General features: G+C 43.5%; 1 protein-coding gene across 1 annotated transcript in view; it reads right to left on the bottom strand.

The window, feature by feature from the left end:
• Positions 1 to 18546, bottom strand: part of LOC124787716 (HEAT repeat-containing protein 3) — a 309813-nt gene that overhangs the window by 277019 nt on the left and 14248 nt on the right. Inside the window, exon 3 of the mRNA XM_047254560.1 lies at positions 13776 to 13863. Within this exon, the coding sequence (XP_047110516.1) occupies positions 13776 to 13863 (88 nt within the window). The remainder of the gene's footprint in view (positions 1 to 13775; positions 13864 to 18546) is intronic.

Genomic DNA, 18546 nt, shown 5'->3' with positions numbered 1-18546 from the left:
CCAGCACTTCTGCTTATGCTGACGAAGATGAGGGAGCCAAGTCAATCGAGTGTCGAAAATGTCCTCGGGATCGGTATGTCTGCACTACAGTGAGTGGATTGTCATTAAGGTAAAGTGTGGGTTCCGGATGAGCGGCACAATGCCAACAGAAGTGCATGACACACGACTTTGCAGCTGAAAACTGGAAGCCATGGGCTAGAGCCCATGACTGCACCTTGTGGATGGCTTCCGGAGGCGCCGCTCAGCAACAACAGTACTGGAGCAGCAGTACGAAATGCAGAAGTCGTCTACATACAGGGAAGGTGAGACGGAGGGACCGACTGCTGCTGCCAGACCGTTAATGGCCACTAATAATAGAGAGACACTCAATACGGAGCCCTGCGGGGCTCCATTCTACTGGATTTGGATGGAACTATGGGAGTCACCAACTTTGACACGGAAAGTACGAAGCGACAGGAAGTTTTGGATAAAAATCGGGGGTGTTCCCCAGAGACCCAACTCATACAATGTGCCAAGGATGTGATGTCGCCAAGTCATGTCGTATGCTTTACGTAAGTCAAAGAAGACGGGAATCAGGTGTTGCCATCTGGAAAAGGCTGTTCGTATGGCAGACTTGATGGTCACAAGATTATCAGTGGCAGAGTGACCCTGGCGGAAGCCGCCCTGACATGGAGCCAGCAAGCCACGTGACTCCAGTAGCCAACCCAACCGCCGACACACCATACATTGTAGCAGCTTACAGAGAACATTGGTGAGGCTGATGGTCCAATAGCTATCCACATCAACCGGGTTTTTACCGGGTTTGAGTACCGGAATGATGGTGCTGTCCCACCACTGCGATGGAAAGATGCCATTGCGCCAGATCCAGTTGAAGATAACGAGAAGATGTCGCTTGTAGTCAGTTGAGAGATGTTTAATCATCTGGCTCTTGATTTGATCAGGCCCAGGATCTGTGTTGGGGCAATGTGCAAGGGCACTGAGGAGTTCCCACTCTGTAAATGGGGTATTATAGGATTCACTGCAGCGTGTAGTGAATGAGAGGGCATTCTGTTCCAGCCGCCGTTTGAATGTGCGAAACGCTGGGGGGTAATTTTCCGACACAGGCTCGAGCAAAGTGCTCAGCAATCGCATTTGCGTCAGTACATAACTTGCCATTTATGGTAACACCGGGGACAGCTGTTGGGGCCTGGTACCTAAAAATACGTTTGATCTTTGCCCAGACTTGGGAAGGTGCCGTGTGGCACCCAATGGTGGAGACGTTTCTCTCCCAACACTCCTCCTTCCGTTGTTTGATAAGGTAGTGAGCACGGGCACAGAGCCGTTTAAAGGCTATGAGGTGCTCCAGGGAAGGGTGCCGCTAATGCCGCTGTAGAGCTCGCCGACGCTCCTTAATTGCTTCAGCGACTTTCGGCAACCACCAAGGGACTGTCTTATGCCTTGGGCACCCTAAAGAGAGAGGGATCGCATTTTCTGCAGCAGATACAACTGTGTTAGTCACCTGCTCAACCATCACATCGAAGTTACCGTGTGGGGCAGATTCAGTGGTGACATCAGAGGTGTAAACTCTCCATTCCGCCTTGTTCAAAGCCCATCTGGGCAGACGTCCATGTGCCTGATGCTGGGGCAGTGACAGGAAGATGGGGAAGTGGTCACTACCACACAGGTCGTCATGTGCTCTCCAGTAGATAGAAGAGAGAAGTCCGGGGCTGCAAACTGATAAATCAATGGCCGAGTAACTACCATGAGTCACACTGAAATGTGTAGCGACCCCAGTATTTAAGAGGTAGAGGTCGAATTGCGACAGTAAAGTTTCGACATCTCTGCCTCGGCCAGTAACGATGCTACCAACCCACAAGTGGTTATGGGCATTAAAATCTCCCAAAACTAGAAAAGGTTTAGGGAGTTGATCAATCAGTGCAGCTAGGGTACATTCAGGGGTACTGCACCATCTGGAGTAAAATATACATTCCAGACAGTTATTTCCTGTGTTGTCCTTATTCTGACAGCCACAGCTTCAAGAGGGGTTTGAAGGGGCACATGTTCACTACAGACAGAGTTTAGGAAATAAATGCAAACTCCAACTGACACTCGACTACAGTCATTACAGTTCCTGTAATATCCCTTATAGCCGTGGAGGGCAGGGTCCGCATTGCTGGGAACCTTGTTTCCTGGAGGGCAATGCAGATAGCAGGTGTGAAGCTTAACAGTCGCCACAGCTCAGCCAGGCCGTCGAAAAAACTGCCGCAGTTCCACTGGAGGATCACATCGTGAGACTGGGAAGGCATGGAACATTCAATGAGGCAGTTTACACCTCAGAGTCACCTGCTGCCACCGATTTATTGCCTGAGCAGTCTATATCTGTTGTGTCTGAGGGTATGGTGAGATCTAGGGCGTCAGCAGACGCCAAAATCTCCATCCTATCCTGAGCCGCAGAGCTTGTAGGTAGCGGTGGTGTGGGTGCCACCGCAATTTCCTTGGTCTTAGCGGTTTTCATTTTGGATTTCTCTTGCTGCTCTTTGGGTTTCCCTGGCTGGGAGGGCTTCACTGGCTCAGTCTCCGGGACTGAGGATGAGCGTGAAGCAATAAGACCAGCTGCTTTTGGGCTCTTCAGACACTGGTAGGTGTCTCTTTCCCACTACCAGAAACCTGAGAAGTGAGTGACCCAAGGGACCCCTTCCTAGCGAGAGAAGCCGAAGAAGACTTACACTTCTCGGGCTTAGAAGTGAGGATGGTTGGGGGAGGGGGAGGGGGGGGGGAGATTGCTCCCGAAGTAGGTAGTGCAGGAGCAACAGGGATGGAAATGCCCCCACCCATCAAGGGGGCAGGTGTAGTCTTCCAGCTCTGAGAGGTGACCTGGGTTGGTGGGGCTGATGGTGCCACAACTGTTGTAGCAGTGGCGTAAAACAATGTCATACGCACAGGATGCAGGTGTTCAAATTTTGTCTTAGCCTCAGTGTAGGTCAGTCTGTCCAAGGTCTGGTACTCCAGGATTTTCCTTTCTTTCTGGAGGATCCTGCAGTCAGGCGAGCAAGGCGAATGGTGCTCTCCACAGTTGACACAGATGGGAGATGGGGCACATGGAGTATTCGGATGTGATGGACGTCTGCAATCTCGGAATATGACGTTGGAAGTACAGCGGGAAGACATATGGCCGAACTTCCAGCACTTAAAAAGCACCGCATCGGGGGAGGGGTATAGGGCTTTACATCACACCGGTAGACCATTACCTTGACCTTCTCGGGCAACGTATCAACCTCGAAGGCCAAGATGAAAGCACCGGTGGCAACCCGATAATCCTTCTGACCCCGGTGGACACGCCGGACAAAATGTACACATCGCTGCTCTAAATTGGCGCACATCTCATCATTGGACTGCAAAAGAAGGTCTCTATGAAATATGATACCCTGGATCATATTTACTGAGTAACTTCAATGACTGGGCAGAGGATGCTGTTTTGATCAAGACTGACCCAGATCTCATTTTGGACAAGCCCTCCACCTCCTCGAACTTGTCCTTGTCCTCTAAATGCTCAACAAAAAACTGTGGCTTCATCGTCATGAAAGATTCCCATCAGCTCTCGAACATACAAGGTACCGGGGCGAATAAGATCCGCTGCCATCCTTAGCCAGATGTTCCTCCCATGGTGTGGCCAGGGAGGGGAATGATTTGGGGTCATACTTCTGCACAATAAATTGAGCTTGTGATCGCTTAGAGACTGCTGGTGTTTCACCACCAGCAAGAGATGATGGACTACACTTTATTGTGTGTCATCTGCCCTGATTTCACCCACTCCAACCAGGGGCCCTCCCCATGGGCGCCACCCAGCTGCAGCAACGGCCACCTGGCAGGATGGCCTTTGCCGGGAGTCCCGATGCCCCAAGGGGATGGGCATCTACTCCATGGCATATGTGGAGAGTTAATGGCACAGGCAACAGCAGAGCGATCCCTGTGTGGTCAGGGAGCTACAAACCAACAGGGTACAGGCAGCCCCACCACAATGGACTGGCTACCGTGCTGGATATCAGGTGCAAAGAAGTCCACGGTCATCGTCGATGCAGTAATAGACACTGCATAGGGCATGCGTGAAAACGCACCCAGGAAGGTGTCCTTGCCCAAGAGATGGAGAATGGGCAGGACTGCAACGTGACAATGAGAAACAGGGCTAAAGATCTCAATGCACGATTGACACGATGCACCTTCTAAGGTGCCCTTCCCCAATTGGCTCGCTCTTCGGGAAAATTTTGAAGAATGGAGGTCAACCCCTACAGGGGACCGTCACAAAGGCCAAAACATGTGAAACTCCTTTTAGTTGCCTCGTACCACAGGCAGGAATACCTCGGGCCTATTCTAACCTAATAAAACAATGCCACAAGTGTAAGAATAAAATACATGAGACTTATAACACAAAATGGAAAGATAGGAAAGACCACAATAACGAAGGAAAGGCAACAAACACTAAAAGGAACAAAAGAGGACATGAGAATATCAGAGAGATGCAAAAAACAGTTATGGAGTAAAACAAGAAAGCAGATTACAGTGGCTGGCCGACCACAAAAACAAAAACGAAAAGCCACCCACCCTGCAACACATTACAACCTTCACCCTAAAAGCACTGGATGGAGGACACAGAGGGACAAAGGACAGGCACTAAAACTCAGATCGAATGATAAAACCCACCCTCACGGATGAAACGCAAACCCAAATCAGTCGATGATGCGTTGTCTGCTAAAATCAATAATAAGACTGGCAACCGGAGATGAAGTCGCAGGGCAGCCAAAGAAGGACAGAGCAGAAAAATATGGGCCACTGTCAACCAGGCGCTGCACCGACACTGAGGTAGGTGGATCTTCGCAGCGGAGGAGGTAGCTGTGGGTCGCACATGCATAACCAAAGCGGAGCCTGCAGAGAAGAAAAGAGTCCCTGCGAGATGCGCTCATCAAGTACTTCCACACATTTGTGGTCCCCTTAGCTTTAATGGAAAGTAGCCTTAATGGCTCGCAGTTTGTTGTGCGTACTGAGATTTTGCCATTCCATCACCCAAAGCTGAAAAATCTTGCAGCGTAATAACGAACGCAGATCAGTTGCGGGGATGACCATCTCCAGAAGTGGTTTCTGTGTAGCCTGTTTGGCCAGCCCGTCAGCATGTACACTTCCTAGGATTCCAATGTGACCAGGAATCCAGACGAACACCACTGAATGACTGGACCGTTCCAGGGCGTAGATGGACTCCTGGATGGACGCTACCAGAGCATGGCACGGGTAGCATTGGTCGATAGTTTTCAGGCTGCTCAAGGAGTCACTACATAAGACTCAATGTCAGTACATAAAAGACTCCCCAGGGCATGAACGGAGATACTGAAGTGCACGAGAAATGGCCACCAGCACTGCAATGAATACACTGCAGCCATCGGGTAAGGAATGCTGTTCAATATGGCCGCCGTGAACCTAGACAAAGCCAACGCGACCATCAGCCATCGAGCCATCAGTGTAAACCACTTCAGAGCCCCGGAACACATCAAGAATCGAGAGGAAGTGACAGCGCAGAGCCGCAGGGTTAATGGAGCCCTTAGGGCCACGTGAAAGGTCCAGACGAAGTTGCAGCCGAGGCGTACATCATGGAGGTGTATGTGAACGGACCGTAAGTAGAGGTGGTAAAGGGAAGGACAACGGTTCGGAGAGAAAGGACCGCATGTGAACCACAATCATTAGCCTCGACCTTGGCCACCGATGTGGGAGATGGATTGCTGCAGGTGAGAAAAGGAGACGGTAATTCAGATGCTCAGGGGAACTGCGTAACTGGCGAGCAGTTGGGCACATCTTATCTGCAATGGAGGGACACCAGCCTCCACCAGTATGCTGGTCACCGGACTCGTCCTAAAAGCTCCTTTCGCTAGTTGAACCCCACTGTGGTGCGCAGGGTCGAGTAAATGCAATGCTGAAGGCGCTGCCGAACCATAAACCACACTCCCATAATCAATTCGGGATTGGACAAAGGCTCTGTAGAGCCGCAACAGCGTAGAGCTATCTGCACCCCAATTGGTGTTGCTCAGGCAATGGAGGGCATTGACGTGCTGCCAGCACTTCTGCTTAAGCTGACGACGATGAGGGAGCTAAGTCAATCAAACATCGAAAACCAGTCCTAGGGATCGATATGTCTCCACTACAGTGAGTGGATTGTCATTAAGGTAAAGTGTGGGTTCCGGATGAGCGGCACAATGCCAACAGAAGTGCATGACACACGACTTTGCAGCTGAAAACTGGAAGCCGTGGGCTAGAGCCCATGACTGCACCTTGTGGATGGCTTCCTGGAGGCGCCGCTCAGCAACAACAGTACTGGAGCAACATTACGAAATGCAGAAGTCATTTACATACACAGAAGGTGAGACGGAGGGACCGACTGCTGCTGCTAGACCATTAATGGCCACTAATAATAGAGAGACACTCAATACAGAGCCCTGCGGGACTCCATTCTACTGGATATGGATGGAACTATGGGAGTCACCAACTCTGACACAGAAAGTACGGAGCGACAGGAAGTTTTGGATAAAAATTGGGAGCAGGCCCCAGAGACCCCACTCATACAATGTTCCAAGGATATGATGTCGCTAGGTCTTGTCGTATGCTTTACATAAGTAAAAAAGATGGCAACCAGGTGTTGCCGTCTGGAAAAGGTCGTTCGGATGGTAAACCCAATGAACACAAGATTATTAGTGGTAAAGCGACCCCGGCGGAAGCCGCACTGACATGGAGCCAAAAGGCCATGTGACTCCAGGACCCAACCCACCCACCGACACACTACATTGTAGCAGCTTACAGAGAACGTTGGTGAGGCTGATGGGCTGATAGCTGTCCACATCAAGCAGGTTTTTACCGGGTTTGAGCACCAGAATGATGGTGCTCTCCCGCCATTGCGATGGAAAGATGCCATCGCACAAGATCTGGTTGAAGATGATGAGGAGATGTCGCTTGTAGTCAGATAAGAGATGTTTTAATCATCTGGCTGTGGATCCTATCAGGCCCAGGAGCTGTGTTGAGGCAATGTGCAAGAGCACTGAGGAACTCCCACTCTGTAAATGGGTCATTATAGGATTCGCCACGGCGTGTAGTGAATCAGAGGACGTTCCCTTCCAGCTGTCATTTGATTCTGCAAAAAGGCTGGGGGGGGGGAGGGTAATTCTCTGACTCAGAGGCTCGAGCAAAGTGCTCGGCAATCGCATTTGCATTGGTAGATAACACGCCATTTATGGTAACAATGGGAACAACTGTTGGGGGTCTGGTACCCAAAAAGTCGTTTGTTCTTTGCCCAGACTTGGGAAGGTGACGTATGGCACCCAGTGATCGAAACGTATCTCTCCTTCCAACAATCCTGCTTCCGTCGTCTGATAAGTTGGCAAATGGGAGGGGGCTTACTTTATGTCCATCTGTTGTAAATACCGTAATCTAGTACATGTACTTTAAATTTTGAAAACTATATTTTTAATCAATTCTTCTACTAGATTCTACAATGTATTAAATTTTTTCAGTTTAACTTAATCAAAAAAAGTAGTAGTAGTAGTAGTAGTAGTAGTAGTAGTAGTAGTAATAATAATAATAATAGATGTGACTTTTTAAAAGGAAAGTCATATTCATTATTTTCAGGTTCTGGACTCTACTTACCATCAATATTTCTTTAAAAAGTATGTTTCCAATAAAAGTCAACAATAAGTAACGAACTTTTTTTGTGGCGTTCATACATTATTCTATACTTTCAAGTATTAAAAGAAACAGATCATAACTCATGGAGAGCAATACCTCAAATAATAAATTAATTTGTAAAGAAACATACTTCCCAGTTACTTTGATACATCCGTATTGACTCATCAACCTACTCCTGTTGATGAAGTTTTTCCTCCCTCTTACTTCTGTCAAACTATCTAAGCATTCAAATGGAGCCAATCCAACCAAATCCAACACCACCAGAAACACAATAATAATACTCACAATAGCAGGTTACACAGCGAATCTTGATGTACTTTAAAATAGACAGATCAATCAGCTTCTTGTATCTCAGGGCATAAAATTTTTGCACAGAGGGTATAACAAGGCAATATGTATTATGAAGATTTGTGCATCACTGACCAATGACTTTGCCAATCTGTCGTTATCTGTAGGCAGCTTTCCTTTTTTACATCGCAATTAAGTTGCAGGATATCATCATTGTTCAAAATCACAAAAATATTGCAACCAGAAACATTCAGATTTGCAAATATGAAAAAGGTTTACTCTGTGCACAAGTGGTTAGAGGAAAACAGCATGACATTTATCGTATAAACAATAGATAACATGGGAATGATGCAGTTCATTTCACAGAAACGTATCCCCTTCAAAATTGGTGTGGCACCTCCTTATCTAATAATAATCACACACAATTTAAATTTTGTACTAGTTCTGTTACAAGGAGGATGGCAAATACAGAATTTTTCATGAATGTGATAAAGTCTCATTTCAGTTCATTTTGAAGAGCAATATTCACTACAGAATATTTTTCAATGTTTCCGCCGGTTTTATGGAGAGTTACCTTCCTGTCCATCTATGAACACACGCTTTCACGAAACAGGATTCATAATTAGTAGTGTTCATACTGCATTTCTGACAAGACTGCTACTGTGAGTGTTCAATCCTTATGTACGCCAACTTGAAAAGAACACTTATGCTTACTTCAGGTTAACTTATGAAACATCGTCTTATTTGCAATCAGAGTTACAACAAGAAGAAGAAGAAGAAGAAGAATGAACTTTGATTTATGAAAGCAGGATAAAGTCCTTTGCACTTTGAATGGCCACATTTTTACAATGCAATAAATAATGTTTGAAAAAGAGATATGATACCAGCTCCTGAAACCTGGCAGAAAGGAGATCATGTCTCATTGTCAACACATCAGTTATGCTCTACAAGAAGATTACTGTGCAGGACACACAGATCTATTAATAAATAACCCAATTACTGAAGAGTAAAGTTTACTTCTCTCCCTCCTTCCTATCCAATCTGATGACTGGGTGCTCTCCATCAATATACGAACCCTACCCCCTTAGCCTCCATCAAATGTGGGCAAGGGTTGAATGTTGGTAAATGATACATGAGGCCAATTTGTTCTCAAATGAGCACATAATTTATATTCTCAGGGAGGTGTAAAATACAGTTTTCTTGATATAAAAAAGTGGTGTAAAACAATGGTTTACGGTGCTGTGAGGGTGGTTTCAAAAGTTCTTGAAATCACCACAAGAGGCCAGCACTAGCACAACGAGCTGTTCACGTAATATTCATTGGACTGTTGCCTGTGAACACGTGCCATGTCGGTGCTCTTGGAACAGAGCTGTGGCAGTGACGTGGCTCTGTTGTTCTTCCCCTGCAGTGGTTTGCAAAGATGTGTGTGTGTGAGGGGAGGGGGGGGGGAGGAACAAAAACACGAGATTTGAGTAGTGATCTAGTACTTCATATAGAAAGGTATGAAAGCAAAGGACATTCATGCCGATTTCCAGTATACACTGTGGGACTCTGCTCCTTCATATTCAACTTTGTCAAGTGGACAAGTGAATTTAAATTTGGTCGGGAGATGTATGTAGATAATTTTTCTTTCTATAATATTTGTGAATATAGCAATTAATTCCAGGCACTAATGCACTGGTGACAAATTTCATCATCAGCTAACAAATGTATGCAATGTAGTAATCAGTAATTCTCCAACTGATTAAAGAAGTACATATACAAATGCCATACACAATCCCAATTTTCTTCTCCTTTGTACAATGAATAAATCTTGCCTAAGTATGAATCATTACAGAAGATTACTCCCTTTATAGTTATTTAACTTAATTATTTCTATGTTTCCAAAGTCATAACGTTCTTACAGCACAAGAAGCACAGCCTAACTAGATTAGTTCATCTACCTAATTTTTTGTTTTTCCTTCCTACTTTGAATCTTCATTAACATACACACTGATGAACTAAAACATTATGACCAACTGTTTAATAGCATGTTGGTCCACCTTTGGAAAGTGATTCTGCTTGACATGGATTCAACAAATACTTTGTAGGTTTCTGGAAATATATTGATAGTAGGCAAGGAAAACCTCCTAACTCCATCTATCTTGAAACCCTCGTGATCCCAGTAACCTGTAACTCCACTATCTAAGAGAGATTTTATTGTACATGGGTTTCTCTAATCTGTCAATAGGTTTCTACTATTTAGTTACACATATGGCAACATTATCTGTATCACTTAATAGATTTTTTAAGAAACTATTTTTGCTTCTCCATTAAAATGTTATGAAGTTTTCATTGCCTATCATCAATATTGCACCATATGTTTGAGCAGAGTGGAGAGTTTCAAGTATCTAGGAAGCCTGACACAGGAAGATGGAAAAAAACAACAGAGAAATAAACAAGCAGGGCAAAAAAGCAGAATAATTTCAGAGGAGTGTCAGAAGCCTGATACGGAGCAAGGATGTACCCCAAATCAGTAAAAAGGTTACATACCGCTCATACTATGTACTGATCCTGACATATGCATCAGAAACCTGGATTATGAAAGGAAGAGAGAAAAGTAAAATACACGATAGTGAGCTGAAATTCTTGAGAAACAGTATTGGAGTGACAAAGATAGACACGTTAAGAAATGAGAGTATCAGAGAGTTAATGAAGGTGGAACCATTACAGGAGGAGATAGAGAAACCAAGGCTGAGATGGTATGGACACATTACGAGAATGGAGGAGAAGAGGATACCCAGGAAGATACACGAGATAAAATGGGAAGGAAAGTGACCAAGAGGAAGACAGAGACAGATGGTTGAAAGGAGATGAGGAATGAGTCCAGAAGAAAGGAGAAGACTGGACCAAGGTGAACACGGAGAGATGGTGGTAAAACAGAAGACGATGGAGAGGCCTATGTTCCATAGACCTGGCCAGAGGCTGGAAACTGTCCAAGATGATTATGATGATGATGATGAACAGCCTTGAAATTCCCATAAATTACTGGCTTTTGGTTTGTGAGTGAAGGGCAGGCATCCAATAAGTGTCCCAGATATGTTCCATTGGGTTCAGGTCAGGCAAATTTGGTCGCCAAGACATCTACTTGAGTTCACTGTCATGCTCCTCAAACCTTTGTTCTATGATTCTAGCCTTGTATAGTGCAGTAATTCAGTTGCAAGTCATCAGAGAAGACATCAAACATAAATGCATGCAGGTGAACCACAATAATGTTCACACAGTCCACAGCTGTCAGGGTGCCTCCTGTTACTGCCACAGGCCCCATGGAAGCCCACTTGAATGTCCCCCACAGCACAATACTCTTACCATCACCTTGAGATGTGGTACATGTTCCGAGCAGCTGTTCCCTTGGCGATCATTTATTTGGACACAGCCACTGACCTAGTGTAATAAGATACATAATTTGTCAGGCCAGGTGACACATTTCTATTTATCCATGGTCCAATCTCGGCGATTCCTTGCCCACTGCAATTTTAATCGAGGATGTCATTGAGACAACATGGGGATATGTAGGGATTATATGCTGTGAAACACCATGTTCAACAATTTACACTGAATCATGTTCTCTGAAACATTTATGCCTGCATCAGTATTGTATTCTGCCACCAGATCTGCCACACACCCTCACCTATCCTTGTTTGCAGGTTTAGCAAGTGTCGAACTTCCACTGTTTGTGATGAGGTGTGGAAGTCTAATAACTTCTCTACTTTTAGTTTCACAACCCTTCAAATAGTTTTCACAGATGCTCACACTGCAGTACATGAATAGCCAAGCAGCTTAGCTGTTTCTGAGTGGCTTGTTCCCAGGTGCTGGGCCACAACATTCTGCCCTTTGTCAAAGTCACTTACAGCAGCACACTTCCCTACTTGTGACTTGTACTGTCACTAGAATGATTCCCCTTTGTCTCTGTTTCACTTAAATATTTTCCTCACTGCATCATATGCTCACAATGACAGTAGACGACATCCAGTTTCATAGTGGGTAGTGGGTATGTTTCAGCTCACCAGTGTATACCCAAAACCTTAATTCTTTCCATCCTACTTACTACTACTTGACATGGCACTGTGTTCATCAATTTCTTCCCATGCAAATAATGTAGCATCCTTCTGAATTACAGCATTTTCCATAAATAACCAAATCAAGCATGTGCTGAGCCATGGAACCTCTCTTACAGAATGTTATGACTGACTACCGAAATACTTTGGATAAGTTTCTAATACTCTTGAGTGATATTTCAACATTTTTAAAAATCCTAAGTTCTCCTCGAATGCATGAATAGAAATCTTAATACAGTATCACTTCTGAAACCAGTACACATTGGCTAAATACCACTGCTGAAGTAAGGGAAGGCAACCACTCACCTATAGCAGATTAATGTGCTCCACACATCAACACACACCAGAAAACAGCTGCATTCACTGCTTTGTATTATGTGTTACTGTGCTACAATCATTGATCCACTATAGTTGACTGGTTCTCTTTCCCTTATTTTATGTACTGCTCCATCCAGGAATTTCCATTACTGTTTTCCTCTCTTGGTAACACTTTCTGAACTTTTCTATCATGTCACCACAATGAAAGTGAGAGCACGCAAAAGACCCCAGAAATTGATATCCACATGAATTGCATTTAGAAAAATTCAGCATCTCTCTACTTGAGCCACAGTTTACTTTGGTTAAGGACATCACGATTATCGATAACAAGAAAAATTCTTTTCTTGAAAGTAAGACTTGCAACTGTGGATGTTTCTTGTTTCTTTACAAGCTAATAATATACTGTAACTGAAAAAGCAATGCTATGAAACTGCAAGAGAAACAGAATATTGCAAAATCATATATGAAGCATTCCACACAGCTCTTACTATGGACATTGTGCTATTAGTAGTGACATTGTGAAGCTTCAAATGGAGATTTAAAGATTTCCTTCTTTTAAAAAAATTCAAGCAATTTGGTAGGACCTGCTCGACGGGGTGTCCACAGTGCCACTGGGAAAGTAACACACAAAACTAGAATGGTGTTTCTAGCATCTCCAGTCATGCAGTTCTAAAATAACATTACGTTTTCAAATAGTACTGTACTCCTCACAATGATCACACAACAGCTGTGCTGAAACTCTTTGAGCATATTTCTAAGTTAATTTAATAATATAAATAAAACATGTGTTTTCTTCTATTGTGTCTTTTCACACCACACTGATGAAAAACATATTACTCTGTGAAAGTGAGGTCAGTGACCAAACTAAAACAAGGAACACATATCTCTTGTTTCTGATTTTCAGTTTCATTGAATGTTGATTTATTTTGTATTCACTAACACATCCTTTTTTGTATGTCACCCCATGAAGTCAAACAACACATTAACTGGCAGACGCAGCCAGTACTGGCTAGTCCTCTGACAAACATGTGAAATAAGTCAAGTCACACATTAACAGACAGAAGCAGCCAATGCTAGCTGGCTCTCTAACAACAAATCAAGACTAATATTAATCTACTTAGACTGATAACTACAGGAACTGGTTTATACATGTATATTAGGAGAAAAACATAACTGGGGAGAGGAGGGGACATTGTTACTTTTCTTATATTACACTGCTGCTATCTAATATTTCAAGTAAAACATTCACTTTAAACTGACCACTCTCAGCGGTCTAAATATCAGCAAAGTCAAGATATGTTTAATTCAACTACTGAAGTTATGGAAGTTGTTATTCTAAATTGTTTAGTATGCAAATGAAGTAGAGCAGCAAAATACCTTCTGAATTAAGGCACTAAGTGATGTCATTATATCCTGCTGAACTAGTAAGTCACACAAGTCAGGATCTCCACAAGCACTAAGATTCCTGAAACAAATTATTACAATATACTAAACTGGAGAAACTAATGCCGACAAACTTGTTTCACACAGTAAACTGCAAATACTACACTTAAACAGCAATACATACATTATGTAATAAAATACTGTCCATTTTAGCACACCAAATTTATTCTTTTAATTGTTGTACAAATTACTGAAGAAATAGATTGAAACACACTTGATTTTCTACAAAGAAGGCTTGTCATTCACAAAGAATTTCCTTCTTATCATATTAAGTCAGTGAGACTGGAAAGAGAAAAATTTGCTATTACTGAACTTATGTTTAATGAAACAACACATTTTGGTAACACAGGAAAATGTTAGACCATGTATGATCGTAATGCAAAAAGTTATTTATCTTTCAATCAAAAAATGTTTTCTTTCCAACAACAAAACTTATTTTTGAACACAGTGTCCTTAAAGTACTTTTCCAATGTTTTCCCCAAGAATGAATGCCATTCCTGAAGTGTGATGCTGAAATGTTTTCAAAATACACAATGAAGCATGTGTAACCTTATCAGCAAGCATTAAGTAAATTCCAGCAGACATTTCTGTGAAATGTGTGCCAATCAGTGAGTGAAAAATATGGTGAATGGGATACAAGTTCCAAAAATTTGTACCTCTAAGCCTGTCTATTTTTCACTGTCTCCACCCACTTCTATCACATATAATGCACTTAGCTTTCTGATCTTATTAACTCGTGCATGATGTTTCGACAGTAATCTCTGTCTAGTGTATCACCCTGTCTTCCATCTTAAGCTCTCACGTTTTCAGATCTCATCCAGTGCAGTCCCTAACAACCACTCTTTCCTTCTCATTCCATCTGGCAGGTTTCCCCTGACCTGGCGTCTGGCAACTTTTCTGAACTCTGCCCCATTTCCTAAACCTCACAGTCATTTCCCCTCACCCCACTCCCTTCCCATTCAACCCTTCTGCCAGACAAGGAGCCACTGACTCCGAAAGCTTGCAAACTTTAATACCATTAGTTCTCCTGCCGCTGCTAGGTAAGAAGACTATCTATCCAATTACATTAAACATCATATCAACACTTTTTCGAAGTATTTATCTGTATTTTCAGTTTTGAGATGCCCTTGATGAGGGTTATCTTTAAGAGAAGTGCAACCACATTTGAATTCAGCAACCCATTTTTCACATGAAAGTCCAAACTTCTTACATTGTTCGCCGACTTCTGATGGAGTCCCATCGGCAATACACTGTCAAAAATAAATAACTCTGTGGATGGCACAGTATTCTAGTATACACATTTGAAAGGAATACATACAACAGTACTAGTTTAAGGACAAAAATATTCTGCATACCATTTACCAACATAAGAAAAATCAGCAGTCAGATTTGCTGATAAGTTTTGATCTTTTCCATAATTACAGATAAAGCTAACCATCAGTTTTTAAGGCAACGGACAGCCCTCATGTCCAGTAGTGCACAGAGCCAAATTAGTACACTCACAGATAACTGAATCAGAGGCAGCACATGTATTGAACAGAAAGTGCCAATATCACAAAGGTGAATGGAACAGATGGCATGTCACATGACTGGAGTGTTATGGTGACCTGTACTGTGCATTGGTACACAAGTTGAACACCGGATGGGTGAGCTGCACGTTATAAGAGTGTGTGTGAATTAGCATGTTGGTGACTGCTTCAAATAATGATTCAGGCACTGGGCTTTTCATGTGTCACACTGTCAAGGGTATACCATGGGTACCTCAATTCTGAGATAACTGCCACAGTCAACTGTGTTGCAGACTGGGGTCAGTGATGATAATTATGAATTGTAACATCAGATAGCCAAACTATATTGCAGTAAATTACCCCATAAATCAATGTTGGATAACAGCATGCCACATCATTCAGAACCATCTCCTCACCACAGGGTTCACAAACCTATGCACCTCTGCTTACCCGATACTCAAAGGCATGGAAAACATTGCCTGGACTGATGAGTCTGGATATAGGGCATGAATATGTTGAAAACCCAATGACGTGAGTTGCTCAGGTTACCATAGTGCACTGTTCAGGTGCATGGAGGAGATGTTCTTATGGACGTTTACATGGGATGAAATGGGGCCCCTGATGTGCACCACTATCACATCTAAACTGAGCCAGGATGTTCTGAAAAACAATAAAGGCAACAAGGTACCTAAATAGTTAGCACGCCCTCTACATTTCACCTGCTGTCAATAATGTTGAACTGCATTGGATAAGATACACGAACATCAAACACAGATCTAACAAATGACTGTGAGCTGCAAATAGTGACAACTATAATTAACATCAAAACATTTTAAGAAGCTAGTTATTTTGACCACAGGTTTTTCTGTTGTCTTAATAAACATTTCATTTTATGTATCTGCTTCATTACTTATAGGGAATTAGCAACTTTTTAGCTCAACAGATTAAAAGATAATCACCAGGTTTAAATTAAAGTCATTTGTTCACTGCCTTGTAATACATTTGCAGCAGCCAAAATGCATCCCCAATCTGAATGCTGTTCTCAAATATGGGGCGAGTTGGTTGACGTTCATAAGCATCTGGAAATCGCTCTGACTACTGTCAACACGTTCTGTACAGTTGGTGCAGTGAATAGAGTTTTGTATGCAGCTTGTGGTCTTGCGGTAGAATTCTCGCTTCCTGCGCATCAGGTCCCGGGTTCGATTCCTGGCAGAGTCGGGGATTTTTCCCTGCCTTGAGATGACTGGGTGGTGTTGTCATCATCATCATTATTCATCCCCATTATGATCGGAGGAAGGCAACGGCAAACCACCTCTGCTTGGACCTTGCCTAGTCGGTGGTGTGGGTGTACTGCATCATCCCCTTCGCTCCTCAGAGTATGGGACCTCATCATCATCACTGTCAAACAATTAACAACTGCTGAAAACTGGTGTCAGAAGAGCTCTCAAGAGTCATGAACCTGTGATACCTGTACCAGAAGTACCGCAGGTACTATCCTCTCCTGTGGTTTCCGTCTCCTTGGCAGAAAGTGCAGGATCTGTCATTACCCATCCAATTGACTGGGAGTGGCACATCAATGTTAGATTTAGGTGTCCTGTACAGGGTGGATGAGGACCAGGGAGGACTCAGGGCAATATATTGAGCTCCCTAACCAAAACGTCTGACGTGTTGTCTTTCAGTGAAACAGATCCAGTTGGACTCACTTCACCTTTTTCAGGGAAACCTGTTTTTTTCAGTGTCAAAAGGTGGCAAATGCTCAAGGGTAGCCTCTATTAATCTCCAGAAGTTCAAATATCATGGTGAATGATGGCATCCCTTAGGGAAATGGCAGCAAGGGACAGGAAACGACATTAGTTGCACTCAGTGTACATGCCCGAGGGCCTCATTCAGCATGTTGAAGAGGCTATTCCGGCAGCCACTGAGGGAACAGGGTGCAGCCAACTGCAGATTGTGGCACACATTGGAATAATTTATGCCTGTCATCTGGGCTCTTTGGTCGTCCTTGGGTCATTCCAGTGACTGGCAGAGAAGTTTGAGAAGACCAACCTTAACATACGGAGTTTCAACAAAGCTCACAATTTGCAGCATTGTCTCCAGAAATGATCATTGCCCTTTGGTTCTGAGTCGAGTTGAAGGACTGAACCAGAGACTTCAAAGGTTCTGTGACAAGCTAGCCTGTGACTTCCTGGGCTTGAGCCACTGGGTTGAGAACTGTAGGGTCCCCCTAAATAGGTCATGTGTACATTACACATCAGAGGTTACTACTTAGGTAGCTGACTGTGTGGGCTGCACACAAGGGTTTTCTTTTAGATTAGGTGACTCTCCATCCAATCCAGATAATGATAGCTGTAGGAAACCCAGAAGTATCAGTGTAAGATCGAAAGAAATGCCTCCCACAGGTGAGAGTATTAAAATCCTAATATGAAACCGCCGAAACATTCACAACAAAGTGCCAGAATTTGAAGCGCTCACAAAAAGCAGTGAAGCTCACATAGTGCTAGGTACAGAAAGCTGGTTAAAATCTGAAATTGATAACAGTGAGATTTTTGAGGAAACTTTAAGTGTATATCGAAAGAATAGGCAAATGGGAAATGTAGGTGGTGTACTTGTCACAGCAGACAAAAAACTCAATTCTACCAAGGTAGAAATTGAAGCTGCATGTGAGATTGTTTGGACATGAAATGATAATTGGGTCTTTCTGTTGCCCACCAGACTCATCTCCTGGTGCAACCAAAAATTTCAGAGAAAACCTCAATTCACTTGTACGTAAATTCCCCAGTCACACTGTGATCATCGGTGGAGACTCTAATCAACCAATAATTAATTGGGAAATTACAGTTTTTTTAGTGGTGGGCATGATAAGACAACTGTGAAGCTTTACTAACTGCCTTCTCTAAATTTACCTAGAACACTCATGATGGAAATATATTTGGTTTAATGGCCACAAATAGACCTGACCTTCAGGATGTCCACATCAAAAGCAGTGTCAGTGACCATAATGCGTACAAGTACAAAGGACAATTAAAACACGCAGAAAGATGGATATGCTCAGTAAACTAGATAAAAAGTCAGTAATGTCATATCTCAATGACAAATTTGAAACTTTCAGCACAGGTCAAGAGCACTTACAGGAACTCTGGCTCAAATTTAAAAGAATAGTTGACCACACACTGGATAGACATGTACCCAGTAGAACA

This window comes from Schistocerca piceifrons, chromosome 3 (assembly GCF_021461385.2).
Source record: "Schistocerca piceifrons isolate TAMUIC-IGC-003096 chromosome 3, iqSchPice1.1, whole genome shotgun sequence".
Lineage (NCBI taxonomy): Eukaryota > Metazoa > Arthropoda > Insecta > Orthoptera > Acrididae > Schistocerca > Schistocerca piceifrons.
This window is presented reverse-complemented; position numbering and strand designations above follow the sequence as displayed.